The sequence below is a fragment of the Micropterus dolomieu genome, linkage group LG13, assembly GCF_021292245.1.
Source record: "Micropterus dolomieu isolate WLL.071019.BEF.003 ecotype Adirondacks linkage group LG13, ASM2129224v1, whole genome shotgun sequence".
Taxonomy (NCBI): domain Eukaryota; kingdom Metazoa; phylum Chordata; class Actinopteri; order Centrarchiformes; family Centrarchidae; genus Micropterus; species Micropterus dolomieu.
In genome coordinates this window covers 3,133,325-3,150,708 of record NC_060162.1, presented here as the reverse complement: position 1 = coordinate 3,150,708, position 17,384 = coordinate 3,133,325, and the positions used below count along the sequence as shown (strand labels likewise).

Here is a 17,384-nt window from a genome sequence, read left to right as displayed (position 1 = left end):
TTTATGGTTAATAGAATCAAATTGTCTCATGCTATATGAATTGTTTTTAAGTGGACACAGGGACAAGACATATCCTGTTACTGACATGGAGGCACTGATTGCTTGTCTAATTGTTTGAATTTTGTCTGTGAAGAAGGAGGCAAATTCATTGCAGGCCCTGGTGGATAGAAGTTCAGAGGCTACAGACAGAGGAGGGTTGGTTATCCTGTCGACAGCAGCAAACAGGGCACGTTCATTATTAGTGTTTTTGGTGATGTCAGAAGAAGGACCGCCTTGCATTTCTCAGCTCTAAATTATAAATGCAAAGTCTCTCTTTATAGATGTCATAATGAACCTGGAGATTTGTTTTCCGCCACCTGAGTTCAGCTTTTCGACACTCTCTTTTTTGAGTTCTAACCAGCATGGCATTTCTCCATGGAGATCTTCTCTTACCAGAGACCACCTTCACCTTGGCTGCTGCAATGGCATCAATAACATTTGTAATTTTAGAACTGAAATTATCTACAAGCTCATTGACTGAGACCCGTGAGAGTGCGGGTGTTGAAGAGAAAGCGTCAATACATTTTTCACTGGTGTTTTCAGTGATATGCCGTTTTGTGATTACCGCTGATTGTGTGCACGCAGAGAGCAACATCAGTCACCACAACCTTGGAAATGTTCAGACCCTTGGAGATGACAGAGTCCAAAGTGTGCCCGTTATTGTGTTTCGGCCTCGTCACATGTTGGTTCAGTCCATAATTATCAATAACACAACACAGTTCTTTAGTCGCTCTGTCCTGGGGGTTGTCAACATGGATGTTAAAATCACCAACAATAACCACACAGTCAAAGTCAACAGAGATTATAGACAGCAGTTCAAAGTCATCAAAAACGTTTGCACAGTATTTAGGGGGCCTGTAGATATTTGGAAAAATAGCTTGAGAAGAGTAATTCAGCTGAAGAGCCACATATTCAAAAGAAGCAACATTCCCATAAGACATCTTTTTGCATTGGAGGGAGTCATTAAACAAAATGGCAGCTCCACCTCCTCTCTTGTGCACTCTAGCTTCACTCATAAAACTGAAGTTGGGAGGGGTAGACTTGATAAGGACAGCTGCACTGTTATCTTGGTCCAACCAAATTTCAGTTAAAAACATGCAACGATACTGACAAAAGTTTCAACATCTATATATTTGTATTTGCGATCTAAGCAGCTTCGCTCAAGCAGGCGACCTGGTGGGCTTTAAGAGGTTTTATATATCTGAAGACCTTCTCTAAAAACCAGAATTATAATTGAGACCTGTGTTTATTTGATCAAATGTGTAGGCACACTAGGCCAATAAATGGGGCAGGCGTCTAATGGAGACTCTTTTACAGTATATTATGTCATAAACCCATGTTTTATCACCTGTGTCTTTATCACCGATAAAGGTTTAAATTCCAAAAATACAGTTTATTCTCTTGTAGCAGCCAGGCTGAAGATATTTAAACAGCATTTCCACCACACGGAGGCCGTTACATCACTTGTACAAACTAGTTTTCTTGCTATGAAATAATTCACCTTGTTGGAGTCCTTTACGATACTTAAGTTGTTTAAATATCAGGTTTATCTTGTACATTAACTTTCAACCCTCATGAGAAAAGGAAAATAACACCATTTTAAACCACCATGTTTATAAACATTTAATACATGTGTGTAATTCACTAATGTAGCTGTAAGCAGAGTAAGTGTTTATTAATGTATTTGTCAGTAACTAACTCCTTCTCTGAGGTATCCATACGGGTTGGCTGGTGTGTGAACAGATAATGAATGATAATACAGTAGAATACAGTTGTATAATAATATAACGTATGAAGTTAATGTCACTTAAAATGTCATATCTGCGTAGAACTACATATTATACTGCTGATAAATGCTAAATGTGCTCTGTTGTGTGACACCTCCTAGAAATATTGCGCATTGAAAAGCTTCGTTTGACTTGTTTTTTTTTTTTTTATTAATTTCCTCACAGTGCAAATACATTCACGTTTAAAGGCACACGAGCCTCGTCAGTGCAAATACAAGGCATACAGGATTAAAGCGTTCATTTCAAATGTTGCCATGTAAAAATTTCCCTCACAATTAGAAAACACCAACACATCTTAAAAGAATCACAGCCCTTTTTCCATCTTCACAAATGTCATCATTAATACACAGTTTCAAATCTTGTAATTACCAAACGTCAGGATTAGAATTTAAAAAAGCCGAGTCCAGGCACAGAGTTGGAGCAATAATTTGACTTTTTATCTTAACTTTCATTTCATTTGAGATAAAAGTGTGAGCTTGAATTCAAAAATATTAAAAAGAACAGAGCCGTATGCTATATAGGTTCACCTTAAAGCAACCGTTTGACATTTTGGGAAATTTTTCTGAGTGTAAGATGAGAAGATTGATACTAATCATGTTAAATATGTAAAAAGAGCCAGCAGCTGTTTTTCTGTCACGCACCCCTTTAAAATGCTGAAAAAGAATTCAAGCCCACTGACTCCAGCAAAACAAAAACATTTTGCTAGGAGAGCTGACAGAGTGGATTTTGTTTACTTTGAACAGCACCAGGCCAGCTGTTTCCCCCCTTTTCCAACTATTATTTCGTGCTAAGCTAACAGACTGCTGGTGATGGCTTTTTAATGGAAGCGACAGACATGAGATTGGTAACAGTCTAATCATCTAAAAGCAAAGAAGCATATTTACTAAAATGTCAAACTATTCCTTTAGAGATGATAAACCTTTGGTTGTGTAACTATTATTCTCCACATCTGACACATACTGGCAACATTTTGTGTTTCTGTGACTGGTAAATTGTTCAGATGGCATTTTTTACCTTCAACATTGTGAAGAACAGAAGTCTATAGTGCAGTTTTTATGCAGAGACACGTGACAGAGTGGTAGAGTAACTCCAATCTGCACAATACGAACTGTTTATCTTAAAAGAAAATAAAGTATGAGATATTTGAGCACAGCTCAGAAGAAAATTGATATTTTTCACAGCAGACATTTTGACTTGTCATAGTAGGAAGACCACAGGTGACATTAAAGTAAAAGTTTGACATTTCGGGAAATTTGATTTCTGGTTGAGGGTCCATACGAAAACGTGTAGAAGTACAAAAGTGTAAAAATGCTTTTTCCCCCCAAAATACGGCAATGTGTCACTTACAAACTTTGGCTTTTGTACAGATTAAACAAACAAGATGTCGCGTGTTAATTACTGAGCTGCTGGTAGTCACATTTTGTTACTGCAACAAAGAGCCAGGCTAGCTGTTTCCCCCCGCTTTCAGTCCTTGTGCTAAGCTAAGCTAAACTAACCAGCTGCAGCTTCATATTTAATAGACAGACGAGAGTGGTAACGATCTTCTCATCTAGCTTGAAAGGGAATAATTTATTTACCCTTAAGCTTAAATAAGCACTTCAAGGGCTAATTGCAGTGTTATTAATTAAGAATTAACAGAATCATTTGTGCCAATTTAGGCTAATCATCAGACATGAGTGGAATCAACATTCAGCAGTAAAGCAAATTAGCGTATTTCCCAAAATGTGGAACTTCTCCTTTTAACAAAGCCTCTGTTGTATTTGAGCGTCCCAGGCAGCCAGCATGCACAAAACCAGGCCCCTGAAACTGGAGCAGCTAAATATAACCCAGCCGTCATTCATTATTCACCCTGTGCTTTTTCTACTGTGACATGTCAAAACTTCACAGTAGGAAACATTGTTTGTTTAGAAAAGGCCTCTCCAACTATCATACTTGTGGTAAAAGTTGCCTTTCTGTTATATAAACCAGCCCCACCTTCCAATGTGAGTATGAAGAGGTCCATGTTTGGCAGCTTCATGGAGCTCGTTGCCTCTTCTTCACTTGATGTCACGGCAGCTGTCGCCCGCACAGGACTGGAGCTTTATGAGCCGCTGGTTCATCGCCTGCAGGACGGCCGGATCCACCGTCTTCACGATGTTCTCCAGCTGGTGGGGGTCCGACGTCAGGTTGTACACTTCTACAAACGACTGGGGGACACAACGGAGGACAGACGCTGAGCTCCACATCTGTTTTTACTGACATACATGCGTGTCGCCAATACATCAAACGCAGTGCTGCTGTACCTCGCTGTCTGCAAACTCGCAGTACTGCAGGTTCTGTTCACCGTCCAGGGTCCTGACGCAGGCGTAGGTGTTGTTGTAGGCGTCTTCACACACGCAGTCTGGAAAACATTGCTGGAGGAAATGAAATGTTGAGTTAGTGCATTAGATTAAAGCCACCTTGTGGAGTTTTTGACCCCAATTCTTTTTTTTTTTTTTTTACCATTGCATAAATTAAATATTCAAAATGTGCTTTTTACTCAGTGTTTCCTAAAGGATTTGGGGAGACTATAGTGGTTAAAGTAAATTACATGTGTCCATTTACTTGTAAAGTACACATGTAATATGTTTTATACTTTCTGTCAATATAATCCAATTAATCTTATTTCCATCCTGTACAGACGCCTTATTTTGAAAAAAGGACGTTGACATGTGTTTCCTCCTCGCGCTAAATTCATCCAGTCCGACCCGGTTTGATAAATAATGTTGTATGTGGTTCTCGTACGGCGTAACATGAAGACTTCACAGCCTCTCTTCAGGCAGGACTCTCATACTGCAACACTTGTCTTTGTAAAGAGAAACGGACAGGATAAAGTCTCTAACCTGCCTGTCAGCTCGCTCTGGTCCGTTTCAGTGGATTTACCGTAAAGGCTAGAATACGTGTGCACTTCAAATGTAGGTGCCTTCTCGGACGCGTGAACGCGTGACAGAAACACTCATAAACGGGTCAGACCTTTTCTAAAGAAGTCAGCCACAGATGGCGTGGATGTACTCGGAGACAGTTCAGCAGAACAGAGTCTGCAAACGGTGATTTTTACATCTTTCTCAGATACTTGAAAATGCTTCCACACTGCCGACAGGTCAACGTAATTGTTCTTTAAAATTTAAATCAGTCTTAATGTATTCGGTCGAACACCGGAAGTGCTTTTTTTGCTATTTTTGGCAGATTAATTTCGGTGGCCGAACATTCGGTGCATCCCTAATACAGGGCTGAGTACGGTTAAGTTTTTATTCACTGTTTGTGCTACAATCTTGGGAAAATAAATCAAACAAACAATCTGGATTTAAGGTGACAATCGTAAAAACAAGGAAAACAAATATCGTACGAGGTTTGACTGGTTTGAGAGACGGGAAATTAAAAAAGGAAACCAAAATTATGGGTGAACAATTTTCTAATTGACTCTTTTTTTTTAAATGTCTTTAAATGCCATATTTAATTATTTTTTTGTAAAGCACTTTGAGTTGAATTGAAATGCGGTTGCCTTACAGAGGCAATGTTTTATTGAGAAGGTTGCCATTTTGTTTGCATGTTGTGTACCGTCATGTGCACGAGGACACCGGTGACACCACACGCCTCCCTGCCTACTGCAGGAATGCAAGCCATATACTGAAGAAATGCATTTCCTTCTTCCTAACATATTCTGTAAAGCAGATGTTTTGAATGTTTCGAAACATCAGTGGTGGAATTTTATTTCTATTTTATGCAGCTGAATACTTCTACTGTACTTTATCTCAGGGACAAATACTTCCCTTTTTACTCCATTATATTTGTCTGACAGCTTCAGTTACTTTCCAGATTAAAACCATGAAAACCATGCATCTCCAAATAGGGTGATTTTGAATGTGAGTGTTTCTGATAAACTGAAGGATGAAGTGTTCATTTACAGGTTGAGAAAATCCTCCTGCTTCTTTAAGAAGTTAGCAAATTGCGACCAACTGAATACCCTTCTCTTCCAAGCGTGCAGGAAAAACACCAAAGGCCTCTTTGAAACCAGTGTTTAGTTTTATCTGTTCAGGGCTGATGTAGAAACGTGGTGGACTCCTAAGATCGCTCCCTCTGTAGTCCGATCAAACAGACGAGATCCTCTGGGTCAAACTGCTGGTTCTGATAGGAAACGTTTCAGAACGCACAGTGGAGTCGCTGGTCCTAATGTTACGGCTGATTGGTGTAAATCGCTCATTCTAAAAGGTAATAAAAACACAAAGACTGCGATTTTCAGGTAAATAAACCCTAATGAAAACACACCTATGAATACTGTATTCCATTTCTGTCAATATTTCTTCCTAAGTGTTTCAAACTGGACCTTTAACTAGTTAAAAATGAAAGCTGTTAAGTGTGAAAACGCAAACTTGATCTTGGAAAGAGTTCAGCTAAAACGAAATCCAAACTAAAAGGTTACCACTTACTTTCTATTTCAGATGCATCTTGTGGTCTTCCTCCTTTGAGCATCTGACATTTGAGCGCAGCTTTTGAAAAATATGTGGTGAAACCTGTACTGCAAGTGGACCTTTAGTTAGTGCTGTGTTTAAAAAGAGGACAATCCGGTTGTTCCCCCCCAATCTGAAGTCCTTCAAGTTCAGTATGAAATAAAAAAAATTAAATAGTTTTTCTGGCCAGCACGGCTTGCTTGCTTTATGTTTGGTGACAACATTGCTGCAGATGACAGGAAACAAGACTAACAAGTTTGGTCTGATCAGCCGTTTTGCAGGAAAGAACCAGAAGGAGTGTTCAAATCAGTTTGAAGGTCACACTCTTGATTTTTAGAAAAGTGTTGAGTGACTTGAGTGTTGGGGCTGGATGACGTTGCATGTTTTCCGTGATACTGGATGCATTTCTGATTTAATTCTTAAAGGCATGGCACTGTGGGTGGGCCTAACGAGCCTGGTGCTGCCCACAGCTGGCCCATCCTAAATGACTGGGAGAACATATATTTTATTAACTTTTATTTGTAATTATTAAAAATATTTAAATGCACAATAAAGACTAATGTTTGCCTTTCTAAAAAAGTAAAAGACAACATTTATCAGGCTACGATCATGTGTATGAGAAGTCAGCTGTGGAGAATACAGATGTAGTCACCGTCTAATTTGCTGCAAATGCGTTTCCTACTGAGACTAGAAGAACCTAGAAAACAATGTAGGCAAGAGGGAAAGTAGAGCTGAAAACTCCTGCCTGACTTGTTTTTGTCATATTATTATTATTATTATTATTAACATGTCATGTTATATTGCCTTGAAGGCAGAGACTTTGTTGAGACAAGCTTATCGCTCTCTCCCTCTCTGGAGCTCCATTGTTTTTGTTCTCATTATTCTATTTCTCCGCTAAAACTGCTGGACGAAAACTCATCAAAATTGGCAGGTGGGCATGGTGGCGCTATAACAATCAACTTTACGTTTTTGCAATTATCTCAAAAACAGCTTCATTTATAGTCAAACTTCCTTCATTATTTTAATCTCTGGATTCACCTGCATCTTTGCTCCAATGGTGTTCTGCTCTAAAAATGTCAAATTATACGACTTTTTAATCACTTTTCTCTAAAACCTATTTTGCGAACTCGTCCTAGACGGTTTTTTTCCCCCCCATAAATTTTTTACTTTTGTGTATTTACGTACAATTTTACATCAAAATTGGCTTAAGCTAATTACGGGTCTGTTCAGATGCTCGGCCCGAACTTTGCTGGGCAGTCCTGGGATATTTTTCCACTAGAGGGCGCTACACAAAGTTTATACCTCGTAATTCGCTGGATGGATTCGTCGGAAATTCGGTTTGTACGATCTCTAGGGTCACTACTCTGGGCTAAATATAAATAATAATAAATAAAATCTGAAGCTTTTAGTTATACATTTCATAATTATACCGACTTGAACAATTAATAAATGATTGAAAAATCAACATTTTGTTTTGTTAAACTTGTTATTGGTACAGTCTTTTCTTGTGGTAAATACTCACGGAGAGTCCAGGACCTAATTTGGGACAAGCAGGATCTGTTGTTGGGTGTCCCTCTCCAGTGTATTCAACAAGGAAAAAGGGACGTGCAGTTCCATTACGCAAAGATGGGGCCTGGTAAGAGAATTTAATGTTAGTTTCTATTAGTTTTTAGTACTCAGGAAAATGTAAATATTTAGGAAGGGACATTTAAAGAAACAGCTGACCATCTGGGAGAGGAAAGACTGCCCGTCCACATTCACAAGAGACAGGTTGAGACCAGATATGTCCAGTATGGTGGGAGCCAGGTCAATATTCAACACCGGGGCCTGAATGAGTCATGCAATATTAAGAGAGACTTAAAAAAGAAACCAAGGATACCGGCACATTTCTGCAGTTTATAAGAGATGAAAGCAACAATTTGTGAATGTGTGCATCAGCGGAGGACCTGCAGGGTCTGGTTTGGTTTGATTCCAGGACCACGGACCATGAGCGGGACCCTGATGTCAAATTCATACAGCTGCCTCTTATCAATGGGCAGAGAGAACTGACCTGGAACAGTGGAGACAGGTGTTTACAGTGAGGCAGCACACAGAAACAAGAAACGCACTGTGTTAAATCATCAGAGGACCAGAGACGGGACTTTGGAGCACGCTCAGACCTGTGTGGTAGCCGTTATCTGAGGTGTAGAAGATATACGTGTTGTCCAGTTCCTTTATACTATCAAGTTTCTTGACCAGCATCTCCACCATGTCGTCCACAGATAACAGGGTCTGCCACCTGCAGGAGAGATCAGAATTTGCTTCTTTTTTTTTCCCCCCAGTCACATTTACATAGATTTTACATAGATCTACCAGTTTTCTCCCAATAACTTAATATACAGCCTGTTACAAATAAACATGTAAAAAGAAACTTACTTTTAATAAATGTTTTTAAAAGTGCGTGAATAAATCCAAAATTGTAACCCTAACCCTGGGTCGTCAGTGCGCATGTGTAGGCGTAGCGTGTGTGTGTGTGTGTGTGTGGTGGCTGAAGAGGAACACTTTGGACGGAGCTCCAGCTTCACTGGTGTTGTGCCGAGTTGTCCGCACCTTGCCGGACATTCGGATAATTTATCACCCATGATGAACCACACAAAGAATATAATATAATCGTTTTTAAAGAGCCGGCTACTTGAAATAGACCTGTGAGGAACCGCTAAACTCTGCACAAGACCGGTGAATGACAGGCGAGAGAGAGATAATTTTTTCCTTTTGTCTATTAATATAAACACATTTATTGTTTTACTTATTTACGTTTTTTAAATATTTATTTTTACAGAATTTTTATATTTTATACGTTTTTTTATATTACATTTATTTTGTATTCACACACACACACACACACACACACACACACACACACACACCCCTTTTGCCGTTTTATTTCCTTATCTAATGAAATGTATGAAATGAATTGTCCTTTAAATCTAGCTTTGGCAATACTGTTGCAATACATTCATGCCAATAAAGCTCATTTTGAATTAGAGAGAGAGCCAGAAGTGTCTTCAAAAAGCTTCAGTTTAGCTGCAGCTCTGCCGCTTCTCAAGATTAAAGCGGAGCGACGACTACAGGCAAGACTTCACGATTCTGATTCGACTATGTAAATCCTTAGTCGTGAGGCAGCCCTAGCTGCCACACAAACTATTTGTGGCGAGGGCATCTTCCGTGCCAATTTCACCCTCACGGTCTGTCATGCTGATATCATGACAGCTTTTCAGAAACATCGTCAAGATATAAATATCGTTCGCAAGATCTCGTCACACCCCTGATGCTCACGCACGTGCTGTGAAATGAAAGGTTGTATCCTCACAAAGAATAAGAACTGAAACAGGAGTGAAAATAACTAATTAGAAAAAGACATTTAAAATATAGTCCAAAACTATAAATATAAGTAACCTGCAAGGCGAAGGTCACAGCGGCAGACGTTAAGGAGTCAGTAGGCAACTTTTCGGTAGCCTTGCTGGCTTATCTACTTGTACTGTTAGAAGGTAAACATAGCTGTCTGTCTCTACAACAAAGGAACAAATGTGTTAAAGCTACTGAATCTGCTGGGTTTATTTTTTTAACTGTATTTAGTTTTGACAAAGCAACTCTTTATCACTGTGATTTCACTGGAATCAAAGAAATTTCAAAAATGCAGTGGTTGAAAGTGACATTTACATATGCATTTACTCAAGTACTGTACTTAAGTACAATTTTAAAGTACTTGTACTTTACTTCAGTATTTAAATTTTCTTCTGCTTTATACTTCTTTTCCACTACCATTCATATTTTTTTTTTTACAACACTACAAAATTTGATTCAGATTAATTACATAAAAATCAACAAATAAATTATGATTTATCATTATGTATAAATATAAGACGGTCCCTTGGTGAAGTTTACAAACTACCCAGCAGTATATAAAGTAAAAAATCTGCTCCACCATAACCAGCTGCAACATTAAAGTGACAAACATATTAATTCACCAAAAATTATACTCCAATAATATAATATATATTATTCTGCATATCAAGTACTTTTTGTACTTTTAAAGTATATTTTAAAGCCAAAAGGTTTGAATGCATGACTTTTACTTGTAACTCGTATTTCCACACTGTGATACTTTTACAAACGTATAAGATCCGAGTTCTTCTTCAACCACTGCAAATATGCAAGTTATTCTAAGAGAAACAAAGTGACTCAGATTCTTTGAATATGGGATATTTCTGGACCAAAGCAGTGAACCTGCCGTTCCCTAGAGCGTAAAAGAGAAACTTGTACCTTTTCCTGAACGCATTATCCAGGAAGTTGAGTGAGCTATTTGGCATGGGGTTAACGGGCTGACGCAGGAGCCAGTGTTTGTCCTGAAACGCACAGACAAATAACAGATTTATTTAAAAGGACAATTTAAAAAAAACAACTATATTTAATAATCTGATGTTAACTTGGTCGTACCTTCCCTGGTTTGTCAAAGCTCCCGTCTCGCGGGGCTTTGACGTCGCTGAACTGTTTCTCGTACTGCGGCGCTGCAGTCCAGGGGGAGTGAGGCGCCGGAGGGGACAGCATCAGGAAGAACGGATGTTGAGGGCTCCTGTCATCCAGGAAGTGAAGGGACCGGTTCGTCTGGATCGAGGAATAAGCCAAGATTGGAGTTTCACATTTGATTTGAAAACACAGATGGGAAAGGGAATGTCAGAAATAAAAGCATCTCTGCTTGTTAGAACCAGGAAGTGAGCTGCATGAACAGGGAGGGCGGTGGATCAGCTGTCACCTCTGAGTCATTTTCACCCCAGGAAGTAACAGCTGGTCACAGGCTGCTAACACATGCTTTTAGGTATGACTGATGTCTCACGCTGTCGGCCGGCTTAAAAATTAACTCTGCTACCTCATGAATAGTTTCTTCCCACAAGCCATCACTCTGATGAACAGCTGACTTCTGACTCACGGGGTCAGGAACAATTCCTGTGCAATAACCCAGTAACTCTGCCTCTAATCAGCCACCTGTTTACTGGCTACCACTTATTATTTATTCACCATTCTCTATTTCAGAGCTGTTCATGTTGTGTATACCAAATCCACCTACCTCAAGTTCATAACACTTGCACAAAATACTTATTTATTCCAGCATCCTTTGCACTATGCTCCATCACACTGTGTACATGTGCACCTGTATATCTCATCCACCTCCGACATGACATAATAATTTTACCCTACATCCTTTGCACTCTTCTCACTGCACTATTATCTCAGTCTGTCTGTATTGTTTTTGCTTATAGTGTGTGCGTGTGTGTCTAAATCTGACGACAGAAACATCACCTGAAGACGTCTTCTCAGCCCTGCTGTTACCTGCAATCTACTTACTCCACTGACCTTCCCTCTGCACAACCACGAGGTCAAATATTTCAACATCTTCTAGATGGACTGGAAACAAAATGTTCATATGGACATTAACGGTTTCCAGATGACGAATCCAGCTGACCTTGGTGATCCCTTGACTTTTCCTCTAGCACCACCATGAGGTTCACTTTTAAGTTCTGTATTGAAATATCTCGACAATTACTAGATAGACTGCTGTGAAATTTAATGATCCCATTCATGGCCCCCTCATGATGAACTGTAATAACGTTAATCAATCGCAAATACCTGAAAAACTATCCCATCGGCATCAGCTGTCCTTTGCGTTTATTGATTAGCTATGATGGTGAACGTGCTAAACATGACATCACTGCTTAAATTATGCTTGACTGTGACAAAAGGAAGTTCAGCTCTCATAAATCATATTTACAGCAGAGTAGGTAAACCTTCTAGTTGTTGATTATTAACCTTTCACACTGCTGACTGGCCAGGACTTACCAGACAATTTCTTTTTCTATGACAGCATGTGATTCAGACAGTTTGGAGGTAACCAGTTATACATCTTTCCATAAATCCTGACTTAAAGTCCCTACAGGTGTCCTAAAGCATGACATACTGCTGATCACAGCTTCTGCACAAGCAGAAGTAATTGTACTTAAGACACAGATTACTACTTACTATGAGGTCAGTTAGGTAGTCCTTTTCATAACTGTCTCCGTGCTTTTCTTCCTTGCCGTTGACTAAAAGTGTGTAGTTGTAGTACTGCGAGTTCCCCACCTGAAACCATTTAGCAGAAGCTTTGACAACACAAGTACTAGGGAAAGTAATCTTTGTGTGTGTTTACGTGTGTGAGAGACTCACCAACGCATGAAACTGGTCCCAGCCAGGTGGCACATAGCCAACTTCTCCCCCGTCATTCTTACCGTACTGGTGGCAGAAAAAAAAAACAGTTTAGTGAATCAGGCCCTTAGTCTTGTTACACAATTTCTGATTTCTTAAGGTTTGCGTGAGTAAAAACGTGTGCAAACTTGATATCACCAGCAAATTAACATGTAAGCTGAGCGACTCACGCAGAGTGAAGTCTTTCAAAAGTGCAAGATAGCACCTGTTGTTCTCGTTGTGAGAAGGAAACACAGGCGTAATGTTAGAAGACGTAGAATATTAGATAATATTGTTCTGTATCCAATGAATAGAAATAAAATTATTTTATTTATTTGAGAAACTATATGAATTGAATTGTTTTCTTTGTATTTTCCTTTAGCTTTGGTGATACTGTTGTTTTAACAGTCATGCCAATAAAGCAAATTTCATTTCGACTTGACTTCTTTTCTCTGTAAGATGGAAGAATTTAGAAAGTTGCGTGGCGCTGCGGAGAGCCCCCAGCTGCAGTGGTGCATAAAATTCATCCAGCCAGAGGGAACCATCACCAACTGTTCATGGTGCGCGGGTTGTAAAAGCGACACAACCCATTGTAGGTCTCGGAGAGGGAATGGGACGTACAGGGCCAGGAGATCTCAGAGCGACTGGGGGCGGTGTTGACGGTCGGTGGTCGTTCCCTCTGGCTGGATGAAGCACGATCTGCTGGCATTTCCTCGCGTCAGGGTCGTTCCAGCACACTGTATCTGTGTCTGCTGGGGTTTCCCAAAGCAGTTTTTCAGGTGTGCTGTCCCAAGTACTTAGTGTAATCTCAGGCAGGACGGGCAGGTACAGACGATTTCCACTGAGTGAAACAAACCGAGGTTTTTACGCAGTGGCTGCTTTCCCTCCCGACTCTCCATGGCGGAAACCATTAAAACACGCAAAACACTCATTTAAATACTGACACCTACTGCTGTCATCTACACAATAATTCTTAGTTAATCACCCATAACAGGTACAACAATTACACGTGCAATATTTTAGAATGAACACGCAGTATTCGTTATTCAGGGTGTTAGTGTTGTGCTAACATGTCTGTGAAGCTGCACAGGTTCATGCTAACATGCATGCAAAGGTTCATGGCAATAGTTGTTGTAGTTGTTATTTCAGCTAGCATGACTACAAGAACAGTGGGGCGGTTGATAAAATGACTCAGTTTTTACAGGCAGTAGCAGAGCTGATGTGGCCACAACACCACCGCCCACAGGTGGCTGAGGTGAGATATATTTGTATTGGATTTCTTTTTTTTGTTCTCTCTCACTTCCCATCACCCACAGTATTTTTTGTGTGAAGCCAATGCTGAAGCTTTGGACTGGAGGACTTTAGACTCTTCAGCATGAACAACAAACTCTCAATCAACAAATGCAGTTTCCAGTTTAGATGTTTAGCACGCTCATGACCAACAACTGCTGTTATTTACAATGTTGTATGGCGCTTGATGCTACGCTACTCCGCTGACACATTTTTGTGTTTAGGAATATGTTTGTCCGGTCATGTGTTTTTTGTTACAGCCAACGTTTGTTTGTTTTAGGTTGTTTCTTTGTTAACATGCTTCCGAGGCCACGGTGTCACACACAGTCATGCAAATGCTAGAAGGCAACAACTGTTAAATTTTGGGGGCCGTTTCTGTTACTTTGCACAATTCTTTTTGTTGAGTACCAAGGACAGTGTGTCTGGAAAAAGATGCTGGTAAAGTGCTAACGACTCTGTGGAAGGCCATTCAGTCCAGCACTTCAATCCACTGAAATATCTCAACAACTGTTGGATGAACTGCCATGATATTTGGTTCAGACGTTCATGATCTTCCTCAGGATGAATTGTTGTAACTTTGCTGATCACCTGACTCTTCATCTAGTGCCTCCATGAGGCTGACATTGCTCACATTTTGAGCGAAATCTCTCAGTTTTAATTTGTCCAATACTTCGGTAACACCCAAAAACAGGATAGTCAACGTTATGAACATCACACCTGCTAAACATCAGCATGTTAACATTGTACCTAAACTGCAAAACAAATGTGATGTATTTTGCTTATAGAGTATATATATGTTTTCAAACCTGGTTAAGATATTTCCCAGCGAAGAACGTCTGGTATTTCTGTTTGCTGAGGTAGATGGGGAAGGCCTCGGACTCGGGGCCTTTCTGCCACAGAGGGCTGGAGCAGTTCCCAGACAGGGAGTTGTTCCTCACCTCGTGGTTGTGGGGATACCGACCACTCAAAATGCTGCTCCTGCTGGGGCAGCACAGCGGCGTGACTGTAAACTTCACAGTGGAAGGAAACGAGAGCCGCGATAGAGGAAGACGAGACAACACAAGAAAAGATGATGAAAGAGAAGCATGACAGTGAAGAGGAGGATGTGTTTCAGTTTCAACATTTAAAAACAATGTGAAATCACAGGTGTGCGTGCAGCGGTCGAAGAAAGACTCTACGTAAGCAAAAGTATCAAAACAACTATTTAAAAATACTCCATTACAAGTAAAAGTACCTCAGCAGAAATAATAAGCAAAATGTACTGAAAGTATCAGAAGTAAAAGTACTGGTTCTGCAGTAAAATGTGACAGATGCATTTTTACTGATATGCAAAACGAGCAAAAACATAATTTGATCCCTGTGCAACAACCCTGCTCATTTTCTACATACGTAAAATCATTTTAGAGACTGTTTTGAGTGTGTTCTGTATATTGTGAACATAACATACGTTTCTTTTCTGTATTGTTGTACTGAGTTATTCTCAGTGACTGTATAAAGGTTAGTCTTCATCTTGTGCCCTAGACTGCAACATACACATTTACATTTAGCGAGTTTTACTACTTTGTGTACAGTTAGCTAGTATTAAATTTATTTACAGTTAGCGAGTTTAAACTACTTTATACAATCCACCAGTTTTAACCATAGACTGTGGGTTTTAACCCACAGTACTTTATGTACAGTCCTAGCTAGTTTGGTCCCGTGATTCCCAACCTAGAGGTCGGGTACATACCTCAGATGATTAATGAGATATTGCTTTTTTGTGAAACATTAGACAATTTGAGTCTCACGTGAGAGGTTTAGAGGAGAAATTCTGTGCTGACAACTCATAGACATAAAAACATGACAAGAGGCCTGAAAAGCCAAAAAGTTTAGAAACCATTGGTTTACTCTTTAACAATGTGTTGTAATCTATAAACATATCTTGTGTTTTTAATGTAAAACCTTAATTTGAAAAGCAACTATAGCTGTCACATAAACTGGAAATATTCAAGTATAAGTACCTATAACTTGTACTTAGTTCTTCAGTAGATGTACAACCACTGGGTAAATGTACTCACAGCATTCACAAACGTTGCTCCTGCATCTCCTATTAAAGCTTTAGCTTTCTTCATTGGGGTCTGCAGAACAGAAACAAGATCAGACAACATGCAAAGTCACACAACTCCCATCTTGCAAATGAGCCCAGACAGAAGCAGCTACACGTCCAAAGAACAAAATTAAATTTGTGAATAAATTGCTCTATAAAGAATAAAGTTAGTCTCTGTGCGATTCTCCTCTACAGACCTGTTGCCTTCTCAGATTGTAATCGTTCTACACTCCGTCAAGGAATGTAATTTTTCGACATTTTATAGGACAAACAATCGATTCAGTAATCGAGAACTTAATTGTCAGACTGATAGCTAATGAAAAATAATCATTAGCCTCTTGTACAGCCTGTTTGGTCTATACAATATTGGAGAACAATGCCCGTTATAGCTTCCCAAAACACAAGTCGATGTATTGAAATATCTTGTTTTGTCCAACCAACAGTCCAAAATAATAAAGATATTTAGTTTACCATCATATGAGAAAAAGAAAAGCAACAAATCGTCAGAATTTAGTAGTAGGAAATAGGACAAATAGCATTTTTGCTTGAAATGCTTAATTACTTAAATGATTAGTCGATTCATTTCAGTTGATCAGAATTACAATAAGGCATAACCAACCACTCGTTTCAGCCCTAGTTAGTTGTTTGGTCTATAAAAGTAAGAAAATAAAAGAGCCTAGAGCTCAAAGTTCAAGTTGTTTTGGCTGAACAAACTGAAGATAATCAGTTTAATTATCATACGAGACAAAGAGAAACAGGAAATGTTTGTCATTCATGATTTAAACTGTACATTTAGCTTACTTATTTCATTTATTTTAGCCACGCTACTTGACTCCAGGGTCGGTTGGTCCTCCACTTTGAGCCAGACTGAAATATCTCAACAACTATGGGATGGATTGTTGTGAAATTGTGTTCACACGTTCCCCCAGAGGATGAAACCTGCTGAGTTTTCCTCCAGCATCCTTTACTTTATTTTGTGACCAAACACTAAGTAAAGTTTATTTAGTGTAGTACTTTTCACAATGTGCTAAACAAGAAATAAAATACCTGCAAAACGTATGACATCATCAGTCTCACCTGTGCTTTGTGTTTATTGCTAAATATAATAAACATCCCACCTGCTTAGCATCAGCATGTTAGCATGTAGCATTTAGTAGAGCCTGGCAGAGCAGCAAGCATGGCTGTAAAGTGTTGTTTTCTACTTCCTGTATTCTCTCTTGTTTTCACTTTTTAACCAATAATTAAATTCACTTTTTATTTATGGTGTAGCTCTCCAAGTGTTTCCTTTCCTTCGCTCTGCTTTTGCCATTTTTGTTCCTACAGTATTTCTGGACAATCACCCCCTGTGGATCCATAAAGTGTTCTGCTATATTGAAATCTATATAAAATTTTATTTCAAATCATCTGAATTGATTAATCGGCTTCTTGTTTCAGCAGTCAAAAAAAAAAAAAAAAAAAAAA

At 39.3% G+C, this 17,384-nt stretch overlaps 1 protein-coding gene across 1 annotated transcript in view; it reads right to left on the bottom strand.

Moving 5' to 3' along the window:
- Positions 1 to 1,952: 1,952 nt before the first annotated feature.
- Positions 1,953 to 17,384, bottom strand: part of gnsb (glucosamine (N-acetyl)-6-sulfatase (Sanfilippo disease IIID), b) — a 16,683-nt gene continuing 1,251 nt past the window's right edge. Inside the window, exons 2-13 of the mRNA XM_046066692.1 lie at positions 15,895 to 15,954; positions 14,644 to 14,847; positions 12,530 to 12,595; positions 12,347 to 12,445; positions 10,769 to 10,936; positions 10,595 to 10,677; positions 8,452 to 8,570; positions 8,239 to 8,342; positions 8,018 to 8,119; positions 7,815 to 7,925; positions 4,109 to 4,219; positions 1,953 to 4,012 (exon numbers count right to left, since the gene is read on the bottom strand). Coding sequence (XP_045922648.1) covers positions 3,863 to 4,012; positions 4,109 to 4,219; positions 7,815 to 7,925; positions 8,018 to 8,119; positions 8,239 to 8,342; positions 8,452 to 8,570; positions 10,595 to 10,677; positions 10,769 to 10,936; positions 12,347 to 12,445; positions 12,530 to 12,595; positions 14,644 to 14,847; positions 15,895 to 15,954 — 1,377 coding nt within the window. The 3' untranslated portion in view covers positions 1,953 to 3,862. The remainder of the gene's footprint in view (positions 4,013 to 4,108; positions 4,220 to 7,814; positions 7,926 to 8,017; positions 8,120 to 8,238; positions 8,343 to 8,451; positions 8,571 to 10,594; positions 10,678 to 10,768; positions 10,937 to 12,346; positions 12,446 to 12,529; positions 12,596 to 14,643; positions 14,848 to 15,894; positions 15,955 to 17,384) is intronic.